Source organism: Taudactylus pleione, unplaced genomic scaffold (genome assembly GCF_031769625.1).
Source record: "Taudactylus pleione unplaced genomic scaffold, aTauple2 ptg000573l, whole genome shotgun sequence".
Taxonomy (NCBI): domain Eukaryota; kingdom Metazoa; phylum Chordata; class Amphibia; order Anura; family Myobatrachidae; genus Taudactylus; species Taudactylus pleione.
The window spans coordinates 2,854,159-2,877,637 of record NW_028284975.1 but is presented as its reverse complement, the minus strand read 5'-3'; the positions used below and the strand labels follow the sequence as shown (position 1 = coordinate 2,877,637).

At 37.7% G+C, this 23,479-nt stretch overlaps 1 protein-coding gene across 6 annotated transcripts in view; it reads left to right on the top strand.

The window, feature by feature from the left end:
• PPP3CA (protein phosphatase 3 catalytic subunit alpha) overlaps nt 1–21,609 on the top strand; it is a 246,615-nt gene extending 225,006 nt beyond the window's left edge. For 4 of the 6 annotated variants that reach the window (XM_088453222.1, XM_088453221.1, XM_088453223.1 and 1 more), the window contains 3 exons: nt 9,691–9,788; nt 16,077–16,106; nt 19,715–21,609. In XM_088453222.1, the coding sequence (XP_088309348.1) occupies nt 9,691–9,788; nt 16,077–16,106; nt 19,715–19,911 (325 nt within the window). In that variant the 3' untranslated portion in view covers nt 19,912–21,609. The remainder of the gene's footprint in view (nt 1–9,690; nt 9,789–16,076; nt 16,107–19,714) is intronic. The other 2 variants (XM_088453224.1, XM_088453225.1) reach the window with 1 other exon arrangement.
• Nucleotides 21,610–23,479: the final 1,870 nt, after the last annotated feature.

Here is a 23,479-nt window from a genome sequence, read left to right as displayed (position 1 = left end):
TACGCTTTTACAGCACTCTTACTGGTGGCCCACTATGAAGGAAGATGTCCGGAATTTGTTTCTTGTGCCAAGTGTGCCCAGGATAAATCCACCTGCAGTAAAGTTGTAGGTCCTTTGCGTCCTCTGCCAATTTCTGATGCTCCTTGGACTCCTCTATTGATGGATTTTATTTCTGAGTTACCACCCTCCAAGGGACATAATACTGTCTGGGTGGTAGTAGATCAATTGTCGAAGATGGCTCATTTTATTCCCTTGGTTGGACTTCCTTTTGCTCCTCAGTTGGCCAAAATGTTTATCCATGACATCTTCTGTCTCCACGGACTACCCAAGGAAAGTGTCTGATCAAGGTGCCTCTTGTGGAATTAAACTGAAGTTTTCATCCACCTATCACCCACAAACAAATGGCCAAACAGAGAGGGTGAATCAGGAATTGGAGACGTTTATTAGACTCTTTGTGTCCTCATCTCAAGATGACTGGGTCGATTTATTACCTTGGGCAGAGTTTGCCCACAATTTTAGATACCATTCCTCTTCAAATTCTACTCCGTTTTTTGGTAAACATCCACGTATTCCAGATTTTTAAGATATACTGTACTTCCCATTGAAGTACCTGCTACAACTAATCTTGTGGAATTATTTTCTGGGATATGGAAAAATATTCACTCCTCGATCGAAAACGTCTTGCCATTCCTTTTCTGAGAATTGGAGTCAGAGTGTGGTTTTCAACCAAGAACATTCGGTTGAAGGTTCCTAGCATGAAATTTTATCCATTCTTCATTGGGCCATATCGCATTCTTAAAATTATCAATCTGGTGGTGTATAAATTGGAGCTACTGTACCTCCTCAGTTGAAAATTTCCAACACATTTCATGTTTCTCTTCTACGACCATTAATTCTTAACCAATTCCAGCGTTCTCCACCCAAGACACCTCAAGTTCATATTCAACTGGGAGTTGAATTTGAAATAGAGAAGATCCTTGACTCTCGACATTGGTTGAATTATCTTCAGTATCTCATTTATTTGAAGGGGTATGGACCTGAAGAACGGGCATGGATGAAGGCATCTGATGACCATGCTCCTCAGCTTGTGCGAGCTTTTCACAAGAAATTTCCTGATAAGCCTTGTAGGTGTCCGGAGTCCACCCTGAAAGGGGGGGTACTGTCAGGTTGCGGCCTAGGATTGGCCGTTACTCGCCTCAGTGTCTGCTTCTCCTGACCTCTCAAGCGGTAGGATGCCAGGTGCGGCAGAGAGTGATGTGCTGAGGATTTTGCCTGGGCTCCGCTAGGACATCCATATGTTGCTCTGTGACTTGGTTTCTGCACTTACCGTGATGGATGCAGCCATGACAGTCTACATCACCTGATTAGTAATGGTAGCATTGGTTGATGTCAGCTGACACTGTCCTCCAATGGACCGCTACCTTAGGGTATTTTCTTCCTGTACCAGTTCTTCGTCTGGAGCCACAATGTGTGTACTCAGTACGTCATCCAAGTATTGACTCCTAGTGCCTTTCTCCAGTGCTTTAACTGGATTGTGTTTCTCTGTATCCCACTTGTGCCAGATACCTGACTGCTGGGTGCAGCTTAAACCCAAATCCCGCTCGGAGGGGTCACTGGTGACCACCTACCAGTATGTTAGACTCCGCGCCTTTGGTCAGGTCTCGACAACATCCGGTACTTGTGGATGAGGAGGACATACATCCAGGCCACTCGCCTCTGGTTGCTTCCCAACCTGAGACCTCGACTTCTAATCCCTCAGCACAGGAACGCCATAGCCCAAATGTGATTTTTTTATATATATATATATATATATATATGTGTGTGTATGTATATATATATATATATATATATATGTGTGTGTGTGTGTATATATAAAAAAAAGCACTAATCCACGGCACTCACCATTCCTAGTTGTGGGGTGCAACATGGTATGTGACCGCATTGTTTAAATAGAAATCACAGGGGCTCTGCACTCACCATAATAACTAATAATAATAATAAAAAGTGGGGTTTTGGTTCATGAATTGATCAATGCATTTAAGCTTGCAGCCCATCGTCACGGGACCCCACTTTACTGCAAGTCCCTACTCTATTGCTCAGAATTATAACATGGACATAGCCCTACTGTTTATTATGTTTATTATTATTATTATTAGTTATTATGGTGAGTGCAGAGCCCCTGTGATTTATATATATATTTATATGTGTCTCCGTTTGCCCACAAAGTGGAGTTGCTGCACCAGAACCTTTTTCTGGCTCAAAAACTGGATGTTGAACCATCGTTTATGAAAACAATTATGGAATCTCTGCACTCTGTCATTTTTTTAATGATGGGTTAGGAATTCCTAGCATCATTAGATATGAAAGATGCTTATTTACATGTTCCAACCTCGGGAGGGGATCACAAGCTTCGCAGGTTTGCAATGGGTTCTCAGCATTATCATTAAGCCTAAACTTTAAGGAGTACTACAGCTACAAAAAAATGTACCAAGTTATGGCAGCCATAGTTGCTTTGCTACAGAGACTGGGCATTTCCATTCTCCCTTACTTAGACAACTTACTAATCAAGGCATGGTCCAGTGTGCAGCTCATCCTAAATTTCCCAAAGTTCTAACGGGTGCTGTCCCAGCTTATAGTCTTTTTAAGAATGCTGTTGGACACAAATGTCAGAGAGTATTTCTTCCAGAGGGAAAAGTGGCAGCATAGATCATTGCTGCATGCAGTGGGTGTCAATCTTGGTTTGCATGAGACTTTTGGGGAAGATGGTGACATCTTTCAAGGCTGTCCCATTTGCAAGATTCCACTCCAGTGGTCTTCAACAACAAATTCTACTTTATTAGTTCAGACTGGAGCCGTGACTGGACAAACAATTGCTCTATCTTCGCATAGCAAATCTGACAAGGGTTTACCAGTTCTCAGTCTGACTGGACCCTGGTCACAATACATTATGGTTTATTCGGTTGGGGGCTCATATTTTGGGGCTTCAGTTTCAAGGCAGCTGGTCCATGAAGGAGTCTGCTCTTCCAGTCAATATTCTGGTGCTAAGGGCAGTGTTCAGTTATTTGATTCAGGCTCAGAACCTCTGACAAGGGCATCCTCACAAGATACAGTTGTCTAGTTGACCAGATCTCTGAAGGATTCCACACTTAAAAAGATTGAGGCGTGTCTTAAAATTATTTTTTCATCATCTGGAGCTGTTACTCGTCCAGCTATGGCTGGAGCCTGGGTAGCCAAAGCAGTTGAAGAATGGATGGAAGCATTGTAAAATTATTTACCAAATGCTACCAGAAAACAGATGATGTATATCTCTTGTATACGAGAAGTGGCTTCCTATCTGGGAGAAGCTGCTGTAGATTCTGGAACGTTAGCTTCTAAAGCATCAGCAGCTTTAATAGTGGCTCTTTGGTTAAGATCCTGGAAAGCTGATACAGGATCAAAGAAGGCGCTAGAGGTTTTACCTTTCTTTGGAAAAGTACTTTTTGGAGCAGAGTTGGATAAAATAATAGCTTCTCTGGCAGCTTCAAAGTCATCAGGCATTTACATCAACTATAAAGTCTAGACAGGTTTCTTTTCGGTCCTTCAGTTCTCAGGGACAAGCAAGGGAACAGCCTTCCTCTAAGAAGTCTGGTTTTAGCAAAATATGAAGACGACAAACTAAGAGGTCTGGTCTGACAAGACGTCCAGCTTCTAAGTCTGATAACAAACCCTCTGCCTGATGGGGCGGACCTTCTCCTGGGGGATACCAGGGTGGGAGGCCGACTTCTTCAGTTTACGGATTGTTGGCATCAAACAACAACAGATGCCTGGGTCCGAGAAGTGGTCTCTCAGGGGTTTGCCCTCACTTTCAAGAGGTATCCTCCGCAGAAGTTTTTTTGCCCAGATCTCCCATCAGATGCAGTCAAGGTCTTGGCTTTTCAGGAAGCCATTCACTCCCTGATGCAAGTGGGGGTAATAGTCCCTGTGTCGCAACAGAGAAGCGGTTATTCCAATCTATTTCTGATTCAGTAACCGAATGGGGGTTATCGCCCTATACTAAATCTGAAAGCCCTCAACAGGTTTATCCATGTACCCAAGTTTCGTATGAAAACTCTCCGATCAATTATTTTGGCAATGGAGCCAGGGGATTACATGGTTTCCCTGAATATCCAGGATGCATATCTGCATGTTCCTATTATTCTAACCCTTTAGCAATTTTTACGGTTTGCTGTCCTTCAGCAGCATTACCAATTTCAGGCTCTACCCTTTGGCCTATCTATGGCTCCCCGGGTACTTACCAACATAATGGCAGTCATGACTGCCTATCTCAGGCGTCAGGGAGTCAGAATTTTGCCATATCTGGACGACCTTCTGATAATGGCACAGACTTCGGTTGTTTTACAAAACCATCTTCAACTGACTATAAACTGCCTACAAAAGCATGGCTGGGTCATCAATTGGAAGAAATCATCACTTTCTCCAACACAGCAGATAGTACATCTGAGAGCTCTTCTGGTTTCTCAGGCACAGATGGTGTTTTTGCCAGAGGACAAGATTGTGGCCCTATTGTGGCAAGCTACTTCAGAAGCAAAGTAATCCATACTGCTAGCAATGTAGGTCTTGGGATCAATGGTATCCACTTTCGGCATGGTGGGGTATGCTCCGTTCCATTCCAGGCCTCTGCAAAGATTGATTCTCTCCAAGTGGAATGGACAGTATAATCGAATAACGTTCCAGAGGATCCTTCTTACTCCAGAGGTTTGTCACTCCCTCCTGTGGTGGCTGAGAAAGGATCATCTGAACAAAGGGCGCCCATTTTGGATTCCAAATTGGGTACTGCTCATCACAGACGCTAGACTTCGTTGATGGGGAGCAGTGACAGGTCATCACACCTTTTCAGGGAAGATGGACAATCAGGAAAGTCATCTACCAATAAACATTCTAGAACTGCGAGCAGTATACAAAGCACTTATCAGGGCACAGGACCTGCTTCAGGGCAAGCCGGTCCAGATCCAGTCCGACAGTGCGACAACAGTGGCCTACCTCAATTATCAGGGAGGCACAAGAAGTTACGCATCCATGAAAGTGGTGACATGGGTTCTGATTTGAGCAGAACATCATCTTCTGGCCATCTTGGCAATATTTATACCGGGAGTACTCAATTGGGAAGCAGACTTCCTAAGTCACCAGGACATACATGCCGGAGAGTGGTCTCTCCATCCAGGAGTGTTTCAGTTTCTGGTAAACAAATGGGTTCTGCCAGAAATAGATCTCATGGTGTCACGTCACAACCACAAGGTCCCCAGGTATGGGTCCAGGTCCAGAGACCCATCGGCAGCCTTTGTGGACACACTGGCAGTAAGATGGGACTTCAAGCTGGTATATCTCTTTCCTCCAATTCACTCCTCCCAAGAGTTCTCAGGAAATTCAAGCAGGAAGGCGGAACAGTAATACTGGTGGCTCCGGCTTGGCCCAGACATCATTGGTTGACCGACATAAAATATCTGTCAATAGACAGTCTGTATCCTCTTCCTCTATGGCAGGATCTGCTAACGCAGGGTCCCTGCCAGCATCCGAACTTACCTAGTCAGACTTTGACGACGTGGCTCATGAATCTTCCATCTTAAGAGCAAACGGTTTTTCCAGTTCTGTAATTCAGACAATGCTTAGAACACGAAAGCCTGCTTCTGCCCTCATCTATTACAGGGCTTGGCATTCTTTAGGTCAGTAGCGTGCCCACAGAAAGTATTATCCTAAGGTGTTCAGGATTTCCAGGATACTGGGTTTTTCCAGGCAGGTTTAGACCGTGATCTCCGCCTGGCTACATTGAGAGTGCAGATTTCTGCACTCAGTCTGGTTCCAGAAGAAGATTGCCTCATTACCAGATATTAGAAATTCTTTTCAGGGAGTTTTGCAAGATCAGCTTCCTTTTCTTCCACCAGTAGCACCGTGGGATTTGTCGTTGGTTCTTAAGGGGCTACAAACTCCCCCATATGAACTCTTGGACTCTGTAGATATGAAATGGTTGACAGCAAAGAGTCTTTGATTTGGCAGTGCTTTCTTGTTGCTCCCCATTTTTGATTTTTCACTAGGGTAAAGCTGTTCTTCATACTAGGGAGGGTTACCTTCCTAAGGTAGTGTTCCTTTTTTCATGTGAATTAAGAATTTGTTGTTACAGCTTTTCTTGCTCCAAATCTTTCTGTAGGTGAAACCTCCCTGGATGTAGTTTGTGCTTTCCGAATAAGCAGACTCTGGCGAGATGGCTACGCATGACTATCTCTCAGGTATACCCACAGGCTGATCTCCCTGTCCCAAGCACGGTGACAGCACATTCTACTGTCTGTAGGGCCATCGTGGGCATTTAGCCGTGGTGCCTCTGCTGAACAGTTGTGCAAGGCAGCCACATGGTCTTCAGGTCCACACTTTTACTTTTGCCTCTCAGGATGCTTCCTTTGCACAATAAATTCTCCTTTCTACTCAGGAGTGTCCCACACCCTAGGGAAACTGCTTTAGGATATTTCCATGGTATCCCTGTTTATCCCTAGGGACCCTGCAGAAGAAAATAAGAGTTATGGTAGACTTACCTAGATAACTCCTTTTCTTCTAGGTACAAAGGGTCCACAGGGCATGCATCCTGACGCACCTGGCTGCATGGGTCAATTTTTTCTTTCTGGCACATATTCCCTCATTTTTTGTAAGTGTTTCTGATGTACTATTGCTCTTGCTTCTCCTCTTTCTTTCTCCTGCATTGAGGCTTGTTAACTAAACTGAACTCCTATGGCTATGGGTGGGGTATATATGGAGGAAGACCCAAGGCATCCCGGGAGATGAAGCTTTAACTGTTTGGTGCCTGGTCTCCAACCATGATATCCCCCATGGCATCCCTGTGGACTCTATGGACCTCAAAGAAAAGGCGTTATCTAGGTAAATCTACCATAACTCTTATTTTCCACACTTTTGCTTTCAAAGATGAAAGTTATGGGTGCACTGCATGACTGAAGTGTACCCTTTGTTCTTATGTTTGCTTTGGGAACTCCCATTGTTTCCAGTGTCCCCCAGATAGGAAGAAAGCGGAAACCATATTTTATCTTGCTGTAAAATCAATTTCTCTGAGTCCATCTGGCAGGCACTGAGCTTCTTCTTTGTGGTTAATGTTGTCGTGCATGGTGTACGATTGTGTTCTCCATCAGGCTTTGGAAAATTAAAAACTGAGTTGCAGGTGGAGATGGGAGGGTTTAAGAGGGAGGGGAGTTTCAGCCTCCGTAGAATTAACTATTTAGTGCCTACTTTTCAGCCTTCCCACTTAACCCATTGTTTAAAGTATCCTCCAGATTCAGTCTCCATGTGTAGATCTTCAAATCACTTTGTGGGGAGTCCTGAATAGAAGATATCTGTAGGTTGTCCTCTGAAAGCATTCTTAAGCGGTATGCAGTAATCCGTATGAAGAAGGTTGATATTGGGCGATGACCTCTACAAAGCTGTTTTCAGCATTTTTAATATAATAATATATTTTTAATATGCTCTTGAACTTGTATTCTGGATATCCCTGTACTGTAAACTTATATTTGCTTGCACCTCAAAATTTTTGTATCATAACTTCCTACAAGTGTCAGATGGGAAATTGTGCTTAATTGAATCTCCCCCTTGGAGTCCATAAGTTACTTTGTATTTACATATTGTTTTGCTTTTATATGTTGTATAGTTTCTTTACAGCCGTTATGAATACCTAATATAGAAAGTAATGTATGATTAGCATTCAGTGGAATTGCATTAATGTATTTTCACACAGGGACTATACTTGGCATAAATGTTGGCATAAGTGTTTGATGTATTTACTTGCTGTTACTGTTTGAGTTCCTACTATAGTAATTGTTTTGTGTAAATGTAAGTGTGTGAGAATGTGAGTGGGCATGTCAGCTTTAATAAAACTTTACTTTCACAGTGTGTGTGTCTTGTGGTTATTTTAATATTATTTTGCAGGTGAACTAAAGGTACCAGCAGGCCCTTAATGCCCCGCATGCTGGTAATTGTGGTTCTCCAAGTAACAGCATGCGAGGTAGCTTGCTGGGATCTGTAGTTCTCCAGAAAGACAATATTATTAAATCTGTTTCTTTGCACACACTTTTATACACAATCAACCCGGCACCCACTGGCCAGGGGTGCCGGGTATAGCCCTGGGGTATCAGCCCAGGCCTGGGGTGCCCAGGAGAGGGGTACCACCTTTATTGAGGGATCCCCACCTCCTCAGGGATCCCAGGCCTGGGCTAACTAGCGGTCAGGTGTAATGCTTTGGCCGGGACACCCCGGTGAAATGGTTCCCCGTGCTGTGGCATTACATCCCCCCGCTAGAAAGAGTCTGGTGCTGGTTATGGAAAATACAGGGGACTCCTACTCATTTTGTCCTATTTATTTCCACAACCATTACCATCACAGCAGAGCCTTGTACTGGTTCATAAAATACAGGGGATCCCTAAAATATGTTTCCCCTGTATTTTAAGAATCTGAAGCTTTACCCTTTCGGTTTACACCACAGGTAATTGAATCAGCCCATAAAGTTGGAAAATATTGTTCTGTAAGCCTACTGATTGCCTGATTTTATGTTAAATTATTTAATTATGTTAGTTTATATTGTCTCGTTGATACTGATTCTTAATCAATTATCAATTTTAAGGGGAATAATGGAGCATGAGCTAATATAACACAGTGCCTAAGCTGTGTCCATTGTAAATACAACCTCTGTAATATGTGAAAAACAGATGATAGGTCACCAATAACAGATATGTTTGCGCTGGAAGAGTTTGATTTCATGGAGATATTCAGGGTGTGGAGGATGTGAGGGACTATGCCATTATTTACAATAATTATACAGTTTGAAATTTTAGTGGAGAAATAAAATTTATATCCATTTTGTTTTTAATATAATTCAGTTTGATTTTTTGGGAAAAAATACCCCAGAAATGTGGTTAATGTCAGTGGTATTTGTAACACGGAAATTTAAATGAAATGACTTTTAGAGTAATTGTGTGACTATCTTGTAAGATGTATTACTGATAAATTAATTTTTGTCTCCTTAAAACCTAAGTTTATTACTGTGATTGAAGATTTAATTACTATTTATTGGTATCAAAGTTGTTTCCTAAGGAATTAAAGTGTTCTTGAAAAACTCCTCATTGATAGTTTTCCTTACTACATTTAAGGATCCTTTCTTTTTTAAAACTGGAAACCAGTGCACATCTGTGATATGACGTTTGCTGAGACCATAAAGTGAAAATAAACACAGTAAATCTCTGCTTATGGTGCCGAATGCTATAAAACAGGTGTACAGTTTAATAAGCCTGGATGCTAGACGTGCTGCAGACTTGTAACAAGTGCACGATGCATCTGACCCAAATACCGTAATAAAATATCAGATGTGCAAAATATTTGCTCTTTGTAATTTAATTTCCGATTTACAAACATGACGATGTAAAAGTGGAAGTCCATTTATAAATCCACAACATGCCTGCAGTTCATGTAGATCTCGACAGAAATGTTGAAAGCATTATTTTTCATAGCTAGATCTATTTGTAGATCACAAGCAATCTTTTTTTTTTTTTTTTTTGTTTCCTGGTCCAGCAAAGAAATAACATTGGTAATCTCGCTTGGTAAACTTGCTTCTTTATATGTACTGACTTGTTAATAAATGTATTGTTTCTTTTTGTTTTTGGTACTCAGAGAAGAGAGTGAAAGTGTGTTGACTTTGAAAGGTCTGACACCGACTGGAATGCTGCCTAGCGGAGTACTGTCTGGAGGAAAACCATCACTTCAAAGCGGTAAGAGAGATTTAATGTGCAATCTGATGAAAGGCATCCCTCTCACATTTCTTTGCTAGAAAATAATATAAACTTCCTAATCAACTAGCAATTATATTTTGAATCAATTCATCTAAAAAGAAAATCATTATATATACATATATATATATATATATATATATATATATATATATCAGAGAGAATGATGGGAGGGGGGTGTTAGTATATCTTTGCCCTTTCCTGTTCTCTGGTTGGTGAACAGTGCAATCCACTAGTCAGTTTGTTATTGCAGCCATACATTGCCTTGCTGTGCCTGAGAAACAGACAGAAGATGTGCCTGGCTCTTTGCTCCAGATACTACTATATAATCTGTGCCACAGGCAGCCTGCCCCTGTTATCCACCTCTGGCATGCATACACAAAATGTAAAGAGGTATTGTACCACGATCAAGCCGCCATATAGGTTGTTCATTTCCTCACGCTCCTGTAACCTTGAAAATGACACATTACCCTTAATCTCAGTGATCATTTCAAACTGTATCAGCAAAAGAGACCAATCCTCAATAACATATCAACAGACATGTAATACCTTTACAAGCTATAATAAACAAATCTGACAATGCAATGTGGCTTCTGGATGACCAGATTTTCCACACATTTTTGAAACTTAAGTGGAACTGGCACAATACATTTCTGCAGAAACATTTCCATCCATCAACCTGTTGCACTTGTTTTTAATGAACCCCATTATAGAGAACGTCTATAGAACCACAAATAGATATCTTTACAGCTTACTGATGCATAGCGTGGTCTTTCTAAATTTCTTGCCATGCTGTAATACAGTAAACAGGAATGCAGCTCTTTCCTTCAGAGGAAAAATGGAGACCACATTGTGTAGACTGCACTTTCTTCCGCTGATGTTCTCCTGGAGCTGCCTCCCAAGTGCATTGTGCAGAGCAACTCATGTGACACACTTTACTCGGTGCAACCAATTTCTGTATGTTCTGTTTCAGTCTTAAGCTGGCCATCCACTATACAACTTTCTGTCAGATATCTGTCCAGTCTGGCTAGTTGGAATGAAAACCTGGTAATGTATCGGAGCAAATGACAATCGTCCATTTGCTCACAAACACTGAAAAATAGCCAAAAATGGTTGTTCAGACACATTGGTTAAAACACTCAAAATATAACCAATTTGAACAATTTTTTTTGTACTTTTTTCAGTGTGTAAAACCATATGATCGACTGTCATTTGCTCTCATACATTACCAGGTTTTCATTCCAACCAGCCAGATTGGACAGATATCTGACAGAAAATTGTATAGTGGATGCCCAGCTTTAGTCTGTTTTATGACCCACTGAGCTTTAACTACTGTCACATCTCATATTTAAAATGACCTTTGGGCCACTGGTTAAAATCTGTGATGAATAAAGCGGAGAATTAGAGCTTAGGCCTTCAGGCTGATTAAAGTGTAACTATTTAGAGCAGCGTTTCTCAACTCCAGTCCTCAGGGGTTGGGTACGCAATCCTGGCACTGATAATTTCGGTGGTCAGAATCCTGGCAGTGTAATCCCAAAGGTTGGAAATCCCGAAACATGCAGGTAAGTATTGTAACCCTCCTCCTAACCCTACCCCTAACTCACCGTTTCCCACAGCCTAGACCTAACCCTCCCCTCCCCCTCAGCCTAACCCTAACACTTTCCTCCTGCATCCTAATCCTAACCCTCCCCCTACTGCCTACCCCTAAGCCTAATACTCACCATTGGTATCACAGCCGTTGGGGTTCTGGAGCCAGGATTCTGACCCGCAGCATTGTGTGCGCCGGGATGCTGACTACATCCCATCCTCATAGAACCCTAACGGAGCATGTTTTACAGATCTCGTTGGTGCACAGGTATATCCTTTACTAACTGACACATTTTAAAAGATCCACAGGTGGAGACAATTATTTTGTGATATTAAGGAGATCTGTAAAACATGAGCTGTTAGGGGTCCCTGAGGACTGGAGTTGAGAAAAACTGATTTACAAGGTAGGATTATCACAAATGAGTACAAAAGTGCAGGCAGCAAGAATCTAAAATTCTGTGTCTGAAGCATTCTTAATTCTTCTTGAAAATAAACCTAAATGTTCTACTTTTTGTATTTAACAGGCAGTTCAAATCCATTACTGAAAGGACTTTTTTGGGCTAGTCAAGTATTTATATATTTATCATATCTTGAAATTTCAATATGAAGTATAGAAATGTTGGATAAATTAAAAAAAAAAATTTCTGTGTAGCAAAATTGTTTACTCATAGGTACAAATGGAGCAGGATCATCCATCGCTTGCATACGGCATATATATGTCACTGCAAGTCTGCCACAATGTGCACACTACTGTATGTACAATGCATTTAATCTCACTGCTTTTCTAAAGCTGGGTACACATCAGATGATGTGCACCCAGCCCGACATCGCGTGCATTAGGACCTGGCATGCGCCAAGTGCATACACACTTGCCGATGCTGGGTCTGACGGTGGAGAGACGTGCCATGCTGCATCCTGCAGCATGGCATAGTTAGCGATATACCCCGTCTGCCCTGCAGTAGCGCTCATATCATGGGTACACACTAGACGATGTGCCAGATGTGTCGCTCTGATCCCTGGGAGCTTAAAGGAACCATGCTTTATCTGTACATGAATTCAGATTTTTACTAATCTTTGTTATTACAAGCTAATAAGTTGAAATCACAATTGTTCTATTACATTATTTATATATTGTGATTTCAAAATACATATTATATACTAATACATAGTTTTACTTAATTCTAAAAATATTTGTTTATGTGCTATATACATGTCCTATTCTCTTATTTCATGTATTCCATGGTTGTCTCAATTACATAGAAATTATGTATGACATAGTATAAAATCGTAGGAACATTATTCTTCTAAGATCATATAAAGGCACAAGGGCACAACTGTGTACATTTATACAGGGGATAGAATGTCAAGGTGACTGGTGATATCTTTATATTATTATAGTACTTATTATAACACACATACATACTGAATACTGGTGATAACAACAGAACTTGCTATTTCTAGAGAGATTATTTACAAAAGTGTATTTAGAGATCTTAATGACAGGTATATTTTATGAATGTAAAAAGTTTATATTTTTCATTAAGTCCTACAGTGAATGAATTTAGTTAGCTCATTATAGTACTACAAACTGGTCACAAAATGAAATACTGTACATATTGCTTTTGAATTACTCTTTTATTTTTGTTTCTGTCAAAGAAAAATATATATCTTTATACAACTTGTATATTCATTACTTAGGTTAAAACATTGTTTTCACAGATAGCTTTTATAATTAAAATATTTATATATGAAACTAATGGTGCATACACACGGTCAGATTTGCTAGATCATCGATAACTATGAACGATATGATCGATTTAATGATCAATGAACGATTTCTGACAGTATTTAAATGAATGATATCGTCCAAATCTGACTGCAAACACAGTTGATTTCAGATATCGTTATCTGACAGTGGGGATGTGCATCGTTCGTCGATGCATGTCAAACATGTCAACGATATGAATGATGTAATGATTTTTACAATCGTTATCGTTCATATCTTCCAGAAAATCTGACCGCGTGTACCCCCCAATACAGTTAAAATGTTATGTTTAAACGTAACAAGACTTTCCATTAAAGCTATGATACAAAATAAAAAGTGAAGTGTTTCCTGCTCTTTTTATAGCAAGTTGTGATAGGCATCCCTCGTCTTGTAGGCAATGATTAAAGGGTTTCTGATATGGGCCAAAAAAGTTCAAATGGCAAAGGAGAGCATGTCAGTCTGTCTCTTTGAAGTGTTCTGTTATCACTGATTACAGTTAGTTCACTGACCTTTACCGAACATGTCCATTATCAAAGACACTGCTATTCAAACACTCAGACGCTAGACCTTTTTTGCTCTTTTTATCCAAAATAATGCAAGACAGAGGAGCATCACCATTAAGACAGAGGTTTGATAGGTTTACTCAAGTGTAAAGCTATTATTTAATTGAAATAAAAACTGTAGGTTAATTTCTCTTAACTGTAGTTGCTGTCGTATATTTTCTATTATACTGTATTAATACATATCAGCAAATATATGATTTGTTTAAATATTGCCCTTAAATAGATTAGATGCACTTACTTTTATGCCATCTGTGCAAATCCTTGTTCTGTTTTGGATATGTATTTTTCATGTTTGTCTAGGTCAGGGTTTTTCATCTTACATTGGGGGCTACAAAAATATGCAAAAAGTAATTTGTTTTTAATTTAACTACAAAAATATGGTTTACTTAATGAAAGTATAATATGTACATCTACAAAATCGGAGAGAACATTTATTGGTCACTTCATAAGAACCCCCCTTACATCCTGTCTCTCTTACACTCCTGTTACCTGAAGCTGGAACACTGATTGCACTGCAGTTCACTCTGCTGGAGGAATCGGTGGGAGAGCTCAGTTTTAATGGATTGCAGCATTGCTTCAGTGAAAATAAGCCCATTGGAACTGTCATAAGGGAGTATATTTGCTCACATTAAGTGTACTTATTAATAAAGAAAATAATGGGTTTCTGCATCTATTTATCAAGTAAGAACATTCCCACTGTAAACTATAACCTTTGTCTGTTCTCTTTTATTATGGAGGTCATTTTTAATTGCCATTCACAGAATGGGAAGTAGACCTATGACTTTAATATAAACATGCAAATCCAGTTAAATTGCATTTTTTGTTCTGTCAGTGTTATCCACTCTGCATCCAATATGTGACTCACAGGGCTAATGTACAGCAATGCCATTTCTGTATGTCTCTTTTCCATATGGAGATGTTCATATCAAAGGGAGGATTGCCTGAAAGTGGCCGTATTATTCGTTTTAGTTCTAGTGAGACATTTTAAGTTGGCATATTGTTTTTTATTAGTAAAATAAGTAGCAGTTATGTAAATGAATACTATACATATATAAGTAGAGATTGTGTGTAGTTTTAGTAAGGTTATGGATGCTCTTGGCTCTCACAATCTAGAATATATCGCGACCATGTAAGTGTCTTTGTGTATACAGAATATCTGCACTAATCAAGTAGCATTGCGGAACGGGTGAAACTCGAAATAGGCGCCTTGAATAGAAGTGATTAAATGTTTTACTTTTTCTCATTAAGGGATGCTGGGGTCAAATTACAGCCCCAGACCCTCACTGGGCTAACTCCATTTTAGAGAGATACCCAGTATCTATGGATTAAAAATCATTCTGCTATTACAGTATGTCTTCTCTCTCCTTGTTGGCCCTATTTCTTAGGAACCACAGTAGAACAACAATTCCAATGTTGTAATTTAGATTCAGCCCCTCCGCCAAGGGATCAGCTAATTGACTGGCATTAACATGTTTGCGAGGGCAGTTTCTGTATTAGCGACGGCAGATGTAATTGCTTTATAATCCTGTATCTTAATCTTCTATTCACCAAAACCTGTATATAATGCCAGCATGGTTTGCTTCTTTGGATCTGCCATAGTTGAACTTTGCTCTATAAAAAAAAAAGTTTATAGTAAGAAAACATAAAGTAGCAAAAAAGTTAAATCTATGTTCGTAAAAGCTAAAAAAGAGAAGACTGCCATGTAGGCAAATGGGTAAAAACTTACTTAAAACAAAATAGTTGATTACTGTTGGTAATATTATTTATACACCTGTAATCTAAACTGGTCTTGATTAAGGGCCATATTTATAATCTACATTTATAGATAGTAATTTTAAGGTATTATGAACAGCATTAACCATGGTTTGTACTGACTTGAATATTAAACATGTGTTTCCTCCTTTTGAAAAAAAAAAAATAATAGAAAATAATACATGTATTGGTGGTAACTTTTTTTTCATGAACCGACTGGTGACATAAAAATGGTTTGCTTCAATTTTAGCATTGTGTGTGAGTGCTGACAGCAAAGTAGTTTCACTTGAGTTTTTTGTGAGTGTTATAGTTGCCATATTTTAACAAATGTAAACTTACTTTTATTATAATATCAAATATCTTGTTTTTATACATCTAACAATTACCAAATGGAGAAAGCTGCATAAAATAATAAAAAAAAAAAAATAGCCAAGCTCAGCCTATTTTCTGTGTAGCATCTATGTTGTCTTCTGTGCAAAACAAGTCCGGCACTTCCGGTAACATTGGTTCACCTGCTCCTTTGCTGCTCACTGACTTATGTGTAAGAGTTCAAATCCTCTGCTCATTTTTCTCATCCATTTTGCTACCCTTTCTTCTCTTTAGCTACTGTTGAGGCTATAGAGGCCGATGAAGGTAATTGGCAAGCCCCCTTTCTGTTGTTATTGCAGCAGATAAGGGCCCTGCTGGGTGTATTCATTTTGCTGTAGCTTGTTAACAGTGTGTGGGTGTTGGGCTAACGATTGTGGCTAAGTATTAACCAAATGTGCTTGCTTTAAAGGGGAATTTAAAACTACAATTGGCCACTGCTATCCGTGTAACAAATATCACGGCTGCTTTTAAACGTATATTTCAACAAGGCAATGGAGAGGTGAGCAGGTGTTACAATACACCTCTCCAACATGGGATTTAATCTGTTCCTCTTCAAACTCATTACTTGGAGTTTTCAGCAGCCTCTCATAAAAAGAGCACAAGTTGTGCACATTATGCAAGATACATATAATCCCCTTTCCTTTTACCACTGAATTGTGCCATTATTCAAATCGCTGCCTGGTTTTATGCAAAAGCAAAGCACCACTAATCACTATTAGATGTGAGAATAATGTGTTGTGCCATATTGATTATGCCACAAGATTGAGTAAATCTTTTAACTCTTCCATAATTGGAATGCTTTTAGATCTACTGGTATTATTTATATGTATCAATATGTACTAATGCAAATTCTTAAGGAAAAAAAACAACAACTAGCTAAAAACCTTTTTCTGAGTGATCTTAGCCACAAATGTTCCCCTTTAAAACAATGTTTTCAGTTGTATTTTATTCTTGAACCTGAGCTTAATATCTACATCGACTCTAAATTGGATGCCTGTGATTGGTTTCGTCCTGAAATAAGATCATTGAAATGGTAAATGGATTTTTTAAACCCACTCACAAGAGAAAATACAACTGTTTTCTAAATAGCAGCACTTTGGGCTGTTATTTATGTTGGAATTGTCTATTCCTATCAGCAAAATCTAATTTGCAGTGTGCATTGTTGTTGCCAGTTTGGCTGTTTTTGTGTGATCTATGTGATTCTGTGTTGTGTTTAGTATAATATTGGTGTATATTGCTTAACACTTACTGGGTCTCATTTACTAAACGGCAGTAAGTCAGTTATATATATTGAAAAAAAAAAGATGGTATGGATTGTCGAAATCTTCTCTTGGATTTTTCATTTATATTTTTATTCAATTAATAATATGCAATTTGCAAATATACTGCACACTTGGAAGCTGGATTATACTCCGCTACGTATCATTATACATCTTAAGAAGAATACATTATTTTTATGATCCAGAACAAAATATTAAACAAACTAAGCCTGGCAAAGCCTTTAAAAATTTACCTGCAACAATTCTACATAAACAAAAAAGCACAAAGGATGCTATATTATCTACTTTATTCCCAAATATTATTTCTTATCTCTACGGATTTGATTTCAATACACGCAAATCAAACAAACAACTTTTTTTCTTACTGCATACTGTATATACTGTATGTACACTGTTTATTTTGGACATCGGTATTGTCCATAAAATTCTTACTGGTCATGTTAAATTACTGTTTTGCCTCTATCAGGAGACCATTGTATATATTTTCATCTTGTGAAAATCATTTACATCACTTTAATAAAATAGGCAAGATATAAGAGTAAGCTACTTACATCCATTACAATAAATATTAGTATTTATCGGGTATAATTATACAAATTTATTGCAGAAAAATATTCATACATTAACTAGTTGCATTATTTTTTGTGTACGTTACGGCCGTATAGTTAATTGGTATCCATGTCTGATTGGCGAAATTAGCAGAACACATCACTGCCCACTGAGCAATCAGTTCTTGTACAATATACTGTATATAAATTCCACAAAGCTCACTCTAGACTTCTCTTAAATCCCACATATGGGATTTTCAAATGTATGACCAACTGCAAAATATTTTTTTTTTTTATTGTTTATTTTTTGTATTTTGTAAGAATCATACCTGTAATGAATTGCTGAAAATATTGAAATACCTGGGACTAATGAGCAGCATTTTTATTTGCAATTTGCAAATTTACTTCCACATTTAAAATATTTCAATATCATGTTGGTCTTCATTTGCTCTATTTATTTTTTATATTCCTTTTTTTTGTTAAAGTGAGAGGCAGCCTGAGAAGCTTTGATATGGCCTTTGCTTTTCTTCCATCCTTTCCCTTCCATGCTTCCTAACCTAATCTAATTACTGTGTGCTTTCATATTAACATGAGATGTATAAAACAATGGGGTAATTTTTTTTTAAGTGACCATAGGTTGTGTTTCAGAAAATTGTCCACAAGAGTTCATTTCAGAGATATCTGTAGGATTCTGCTCTTATAGTTTCAACTTCTATAGTTTATTTTGGTTTAAGGTTACTCAGTCTGAATAAATTTGCACCAAAGTTTTCAGGAAAAAAAAAGTATCCATTTGTTTTCCTTAAAACATGGTTATCAGGGCTGAGGAAGCTTAACTCACAAGATGTGTGATGTAGTTTATGATTAGTCAATTGTCTTCATTCCCAGAAACTTTGTTTTCCAAAAAACTTCTAGATGAGGTCCAGGAAAAAAAATTTAATAAGCAATTAAACTTTTTCTAGTGATGTATTAAAACACAAATTATAGATGATATTTACAGGTACAAAAATTGTAAGAAATTGTTTGGTTGGGATGTGTGCTAAAAAAAATATTGTAAAATTATATATCTTTGGTAAGTATCAAATCCTTTGCCTATCTTAAGTTATATGGTTTGTAACTGTTTATGTAAGTGATGCGGTTATGTTTTTTTATTTAAATTAGATTACAAATTTCATTTTGAATGGTGGACAGAATTTATTGACCATAGTTTAACAATTCATTATAAGTTTTTTGTTTTTTTGTTTTTTTGTTTTTTTGTACATCGTAAAATGTGTTCCATTGACGTTTAAAGTTTCAATAATTACATGTATACTCAAATTGAGTATGTGAAATTAAAAATATTTCTCATTGTAGTATTTGCATGTCATCAGGCTATAGTTTGTAACAAATAATAACAATGTTTGTTCCTTTTTAGATACACCTAATGTTACATAATGTTATTAGATATTCAAAGGATTTGAACTATTAATTTATAATTTTGTTGTACATTAAGCTACAAGTCAACATTTTAAGCGGCATGCTCTTTTTAATATGAAGCCTGATAAAGGGAAATAATAATCATTATAATCAATCATTTGGCTCACACTGATTGTGTTGGCTGTGGAATTTGCTTTATTTGCTTTTACACTTCCACACATATAAAGGATATTTACAGCAGGGAAGATTTTGTTTTAATCATAGTTTATAAATTACTTGCCTAATGTGTGTTAATTAGGCAAGTAATTACTTGTGTCAAATAAATAATATGATTACTTTTTACATTGCATAGTATAATTATAAATAGACTTGCATTTAATATAACATATATAAAATACTTAAAAGACAGCACAATTGTTAAAATGAGTTGAACTCAAATGGATAGCACTATATTTCATATTATTTTTGTTTGGGTGGCATTAGGATTATGAATCCAATGTTTTTTTTTTTTGTCTTTCCGACTCCATATCATTAGTTTTCTGGATATCATTTATTGGAATTTCAATATTTTTTGTGATAATGACAATTATGTAATTTTGTTTTTTGCATTTTATTTTAATTTTCTGTCTAGCAATCAAAGGATTCTCGCCACAGCATAAAATCACAAGCTTTGAGGAGGCAAAGGGCTTAGATCGCATTAATGAAAGGATGCCACCACGCCGAGATGCTATGTCTTCAGATGCCAATCTTAACTCTATCAACAAAGCTATTTCTTCAGAGACCAATGGCACTGACAGCAATGGCAGCAGCAGCAGCAATATCCAGTGACCACTTCCTGTCCATTAATATATATTTTTTGTAGCTGCAAAGCATGATGGGATTGCTGCTTATCAGCAACTGGGTGATCCTGGTATGGGTAAATGCTACTTACTCTTGGGGTTGGTGTTGAATAATTCAGTTTACAGTGTCATTTAAAGAGAAAGTGATCTATTTTAGTGGAGGCACTTGTTGCCTCACCTGGATATGCCTATAAATGCTTGTAGAAAACATACACACAAATATTGCTTACCTATATAGAACATATTTTCCAATAAAATTGGGAACCTCTAGTTACATTACTGAAAGGCCTTCTTTTAGTTACTGAACATACAGTGCATATTTGTCTAATTTCTTACTAACTATTGTATGTTTACATTTGCAGCACTAAACTACAAATAGACATAAAAACATTTTTAACATAATGTACAAACTAAACTAAGGACTATTTATTAATGATATTTTGTTACTCTGGTCAGATTGGCTGTTTTTTTCCCCCCTTCCTTTCTCTGTGCGAGGTGACTGCAGTACATTATCGTTAAATGAATTGCAAGCTCCTCCAACACCACATGGGTTACACAAACCATTGATATGAGCAGTCTTAATGCTACTGGTGCTGAGACATGGACTTCAGTGCATTGCTTTGGCAGCAAAGAGGACAAATGGCAAAGAAATAATAGATTCAAAGAAAAATAATAAAACTGTAAGAATGTTTAACGTTTGTCAAAGATGCCAAAAAAAGGAAAGCTTCATTTTGTACAGATTATGCTTACCTCAGGTTACATTATTGTGCTTGAATGCCCTTCTTATTATATAACACATAGCTTACTTATTTGGCAGTGAATATCTTTTTTTTTTTCCTTTAATAAGCAAAACTGGAATAATAATAATATCCATTATATTTTAATTTTAATTTTATTTTTTGCTGTTCTATCTAAGGTTTTTTGGTAAATAAAGTATTGGTTGTGGCTTGCTGAATTTTAATATTTATGAGTGGTGCATTTTTAAGTATAGTGAACAAGACACCATATTAAGTGCGGTGAAAAGCATCTATATTCTGTAAAAATCCGCCTATGCATGTTTTTTAAGACAAAATGGCTGTATAGGCCTGAATGGGACTGTAATGCGCTTAGTGGTTGGAATTATACTGGAAATGTATGTAAACTGGCATACTTTATATTCTCTTAAAACGCTTAATGCCTTTGAAATTTTGTAATCAAACAAAAAGAAAAAGCTTTGAAAAAAATCTAAAAAGGAGAGAAGTATATTCGTAATGTTTTATAACATCCGCTTGTCAGTGCACACATATATATGGTTAGCATGTTTAGCAGAACTTGTGAAATTTAAAATAAGTTTGTGGTTACATGTGAAACTCTAAGTGCATGATAACTGTTAGTGTCATAATAGTTTGGTCATTATGTTATGTTATGTGCCACAAATGTGTAATTATTTTCACTTTTTTCCCTTTATAATATGAATTACGGGTTATAACTGACTCCTTATGACGACAAGTGGAAAAAATTAGTTGAACAAAATAAGTCCATTGATATTTTCTAAAAATTGTTTAAGTGCCCAAGTAATTCACTACAGCCTAAAGCCTTGCCTTTGTAATTTGACTTCTGAAATGTTGGCAATCGAAGCATGCACGTGTAACAATGAAAAAAACAAAACATTTTATATTACTACTCAATAAAATGTGCATGAAATTAAGCTGCCGTCTGCTTCCTGGTCTTTTTCTCACAAATCATCCCGTGTCTTTTATTGACTGATGAAAGAAATGTACACAATAATATAGGCAGTGGTTTCAGAGAGTAGAATTATTTTATATGCAATTGATACAGGTCAGATGGGTTATCCTACTTGTAAACTGTAAAAAAATAAAACCTATACCTATGCCCTATAGGTGCTGGCTTCACACCAGAATCCTGTTGTCACCTAACAATGGTAAAAAATAAAATGGTTCTTTGTGAATGGTGCTTCAATTACAATGATGATGGTAATGCAATATAATGTAAGATACAAACAACATAAATGAGAAGAGAGAGAAAAAGAACAAATAGTATCAATAATTATGACAAAGTGTAAATACACCTGTGACCTAATACAGATCAACGTGTATGTGCGGGACTTCAAAACCTCCGACTCATCAAATCCATACATGAATGATCTCTCTTACACTACCCATGAAGTCTAGTCACAGGAAACATGAAAAAATAGATAATATGTAGTGAAGTTCTGTATGTATAGTAGAACCACACACTCTGTACTGGTTACACTCACAAATATAATGGAATTACAGGAATAGCATAAATGCTGTAGAATCCTCCTCTTTACTCCAGATGGCTGTGGCACATAAGCATGTCTCATATGTCACTACCTCCAAGCAAAGTCCCGAGATAGGAAGTTCTTTTTCAGAGATCATAAATGGCATCCAAATCGTCTGTCCCTGGGATTCTTCTCACCCCCACGACACGTTTCGAAGTATAAGTACTTCTTTTTGAAGTTGGCTATTTTTTATTGTCATAATTATTGATACTGTATTTCCTTTCCCTCCCCCTCTTACTGGTAAGCTGGTTTGTTAAAAAGTAATTGCAGTAGGTGTTTCACTTTCAACAGAAGGTAGGAAAATATATTTTTATTGTTCTAAAAACTGAAAATAAAGCAAAACATGCATATTAAATATACATATTAAATATAAATTAACTACAACTGTACTAGCAATAACCAAATATATTATTTTATTATGTAGTGCAACCCAATTTGTAGCTTATGTTGAATCTTGAATCAGACTCATCGCAAATATACATAGAAGAGTCAGTATAATTACCAGTATTTCTTGTGGTTTGTCTGGTTTGTATGTGGTGTATATATGGTAATTTGTGAATTTAATATTCACAGGAAAATACATTTTTAGCTATCTCTGACCATTTGAATATCTGATAAATTAAAATAATGTATGGAATCGGTATGGGATGCCGGCATTTGGGATACCAGCTATCAGAATCCCGTCACCGGCATCCAACGCTTGTTCGGTATGCCAACCCCTCTCCCTACCCTAACCTGTTCTCTTCAGGTGCCTAACCATCCCCCCTTAGTGCCTAACCCTCTCCGTAGTGCCTAACCTTGCACCCTAACCCTCTCCCCACCCTGCTACTTACCTTCGGTATCCTGGTGGTTCTGGATGTAGGCGTCAGGATTCTGCCACCGGTAATATCAATGCCGGTATCATGGCTGCTGGGATACTTACTGTATCCCCATAATATAATATCACTGGTTGAACACATTTGGTACAATTACAACTGATATAGTATTTTTGTATCTTGGAATCTTGATATCAGTGCATGAAACAACAGCACAGGAATAAGGTTGTAGTAAGATAATGAGAACCCTTTTTGTTTAACAGTCAGATATTTGGTTATCAGAGAGGTTCCCAAACACTGTCCTCATAGCTCCCCAATAGTTCAGGTTTTAGAGATATCCATGGTTGAGCACAGCTGGTTAAATCAAATTGGCTGAGGTACTAATTAAGTCACCTGTGCTCAACCATGGATATCTCTAAAACCTGAACTGTTGGGGAGCC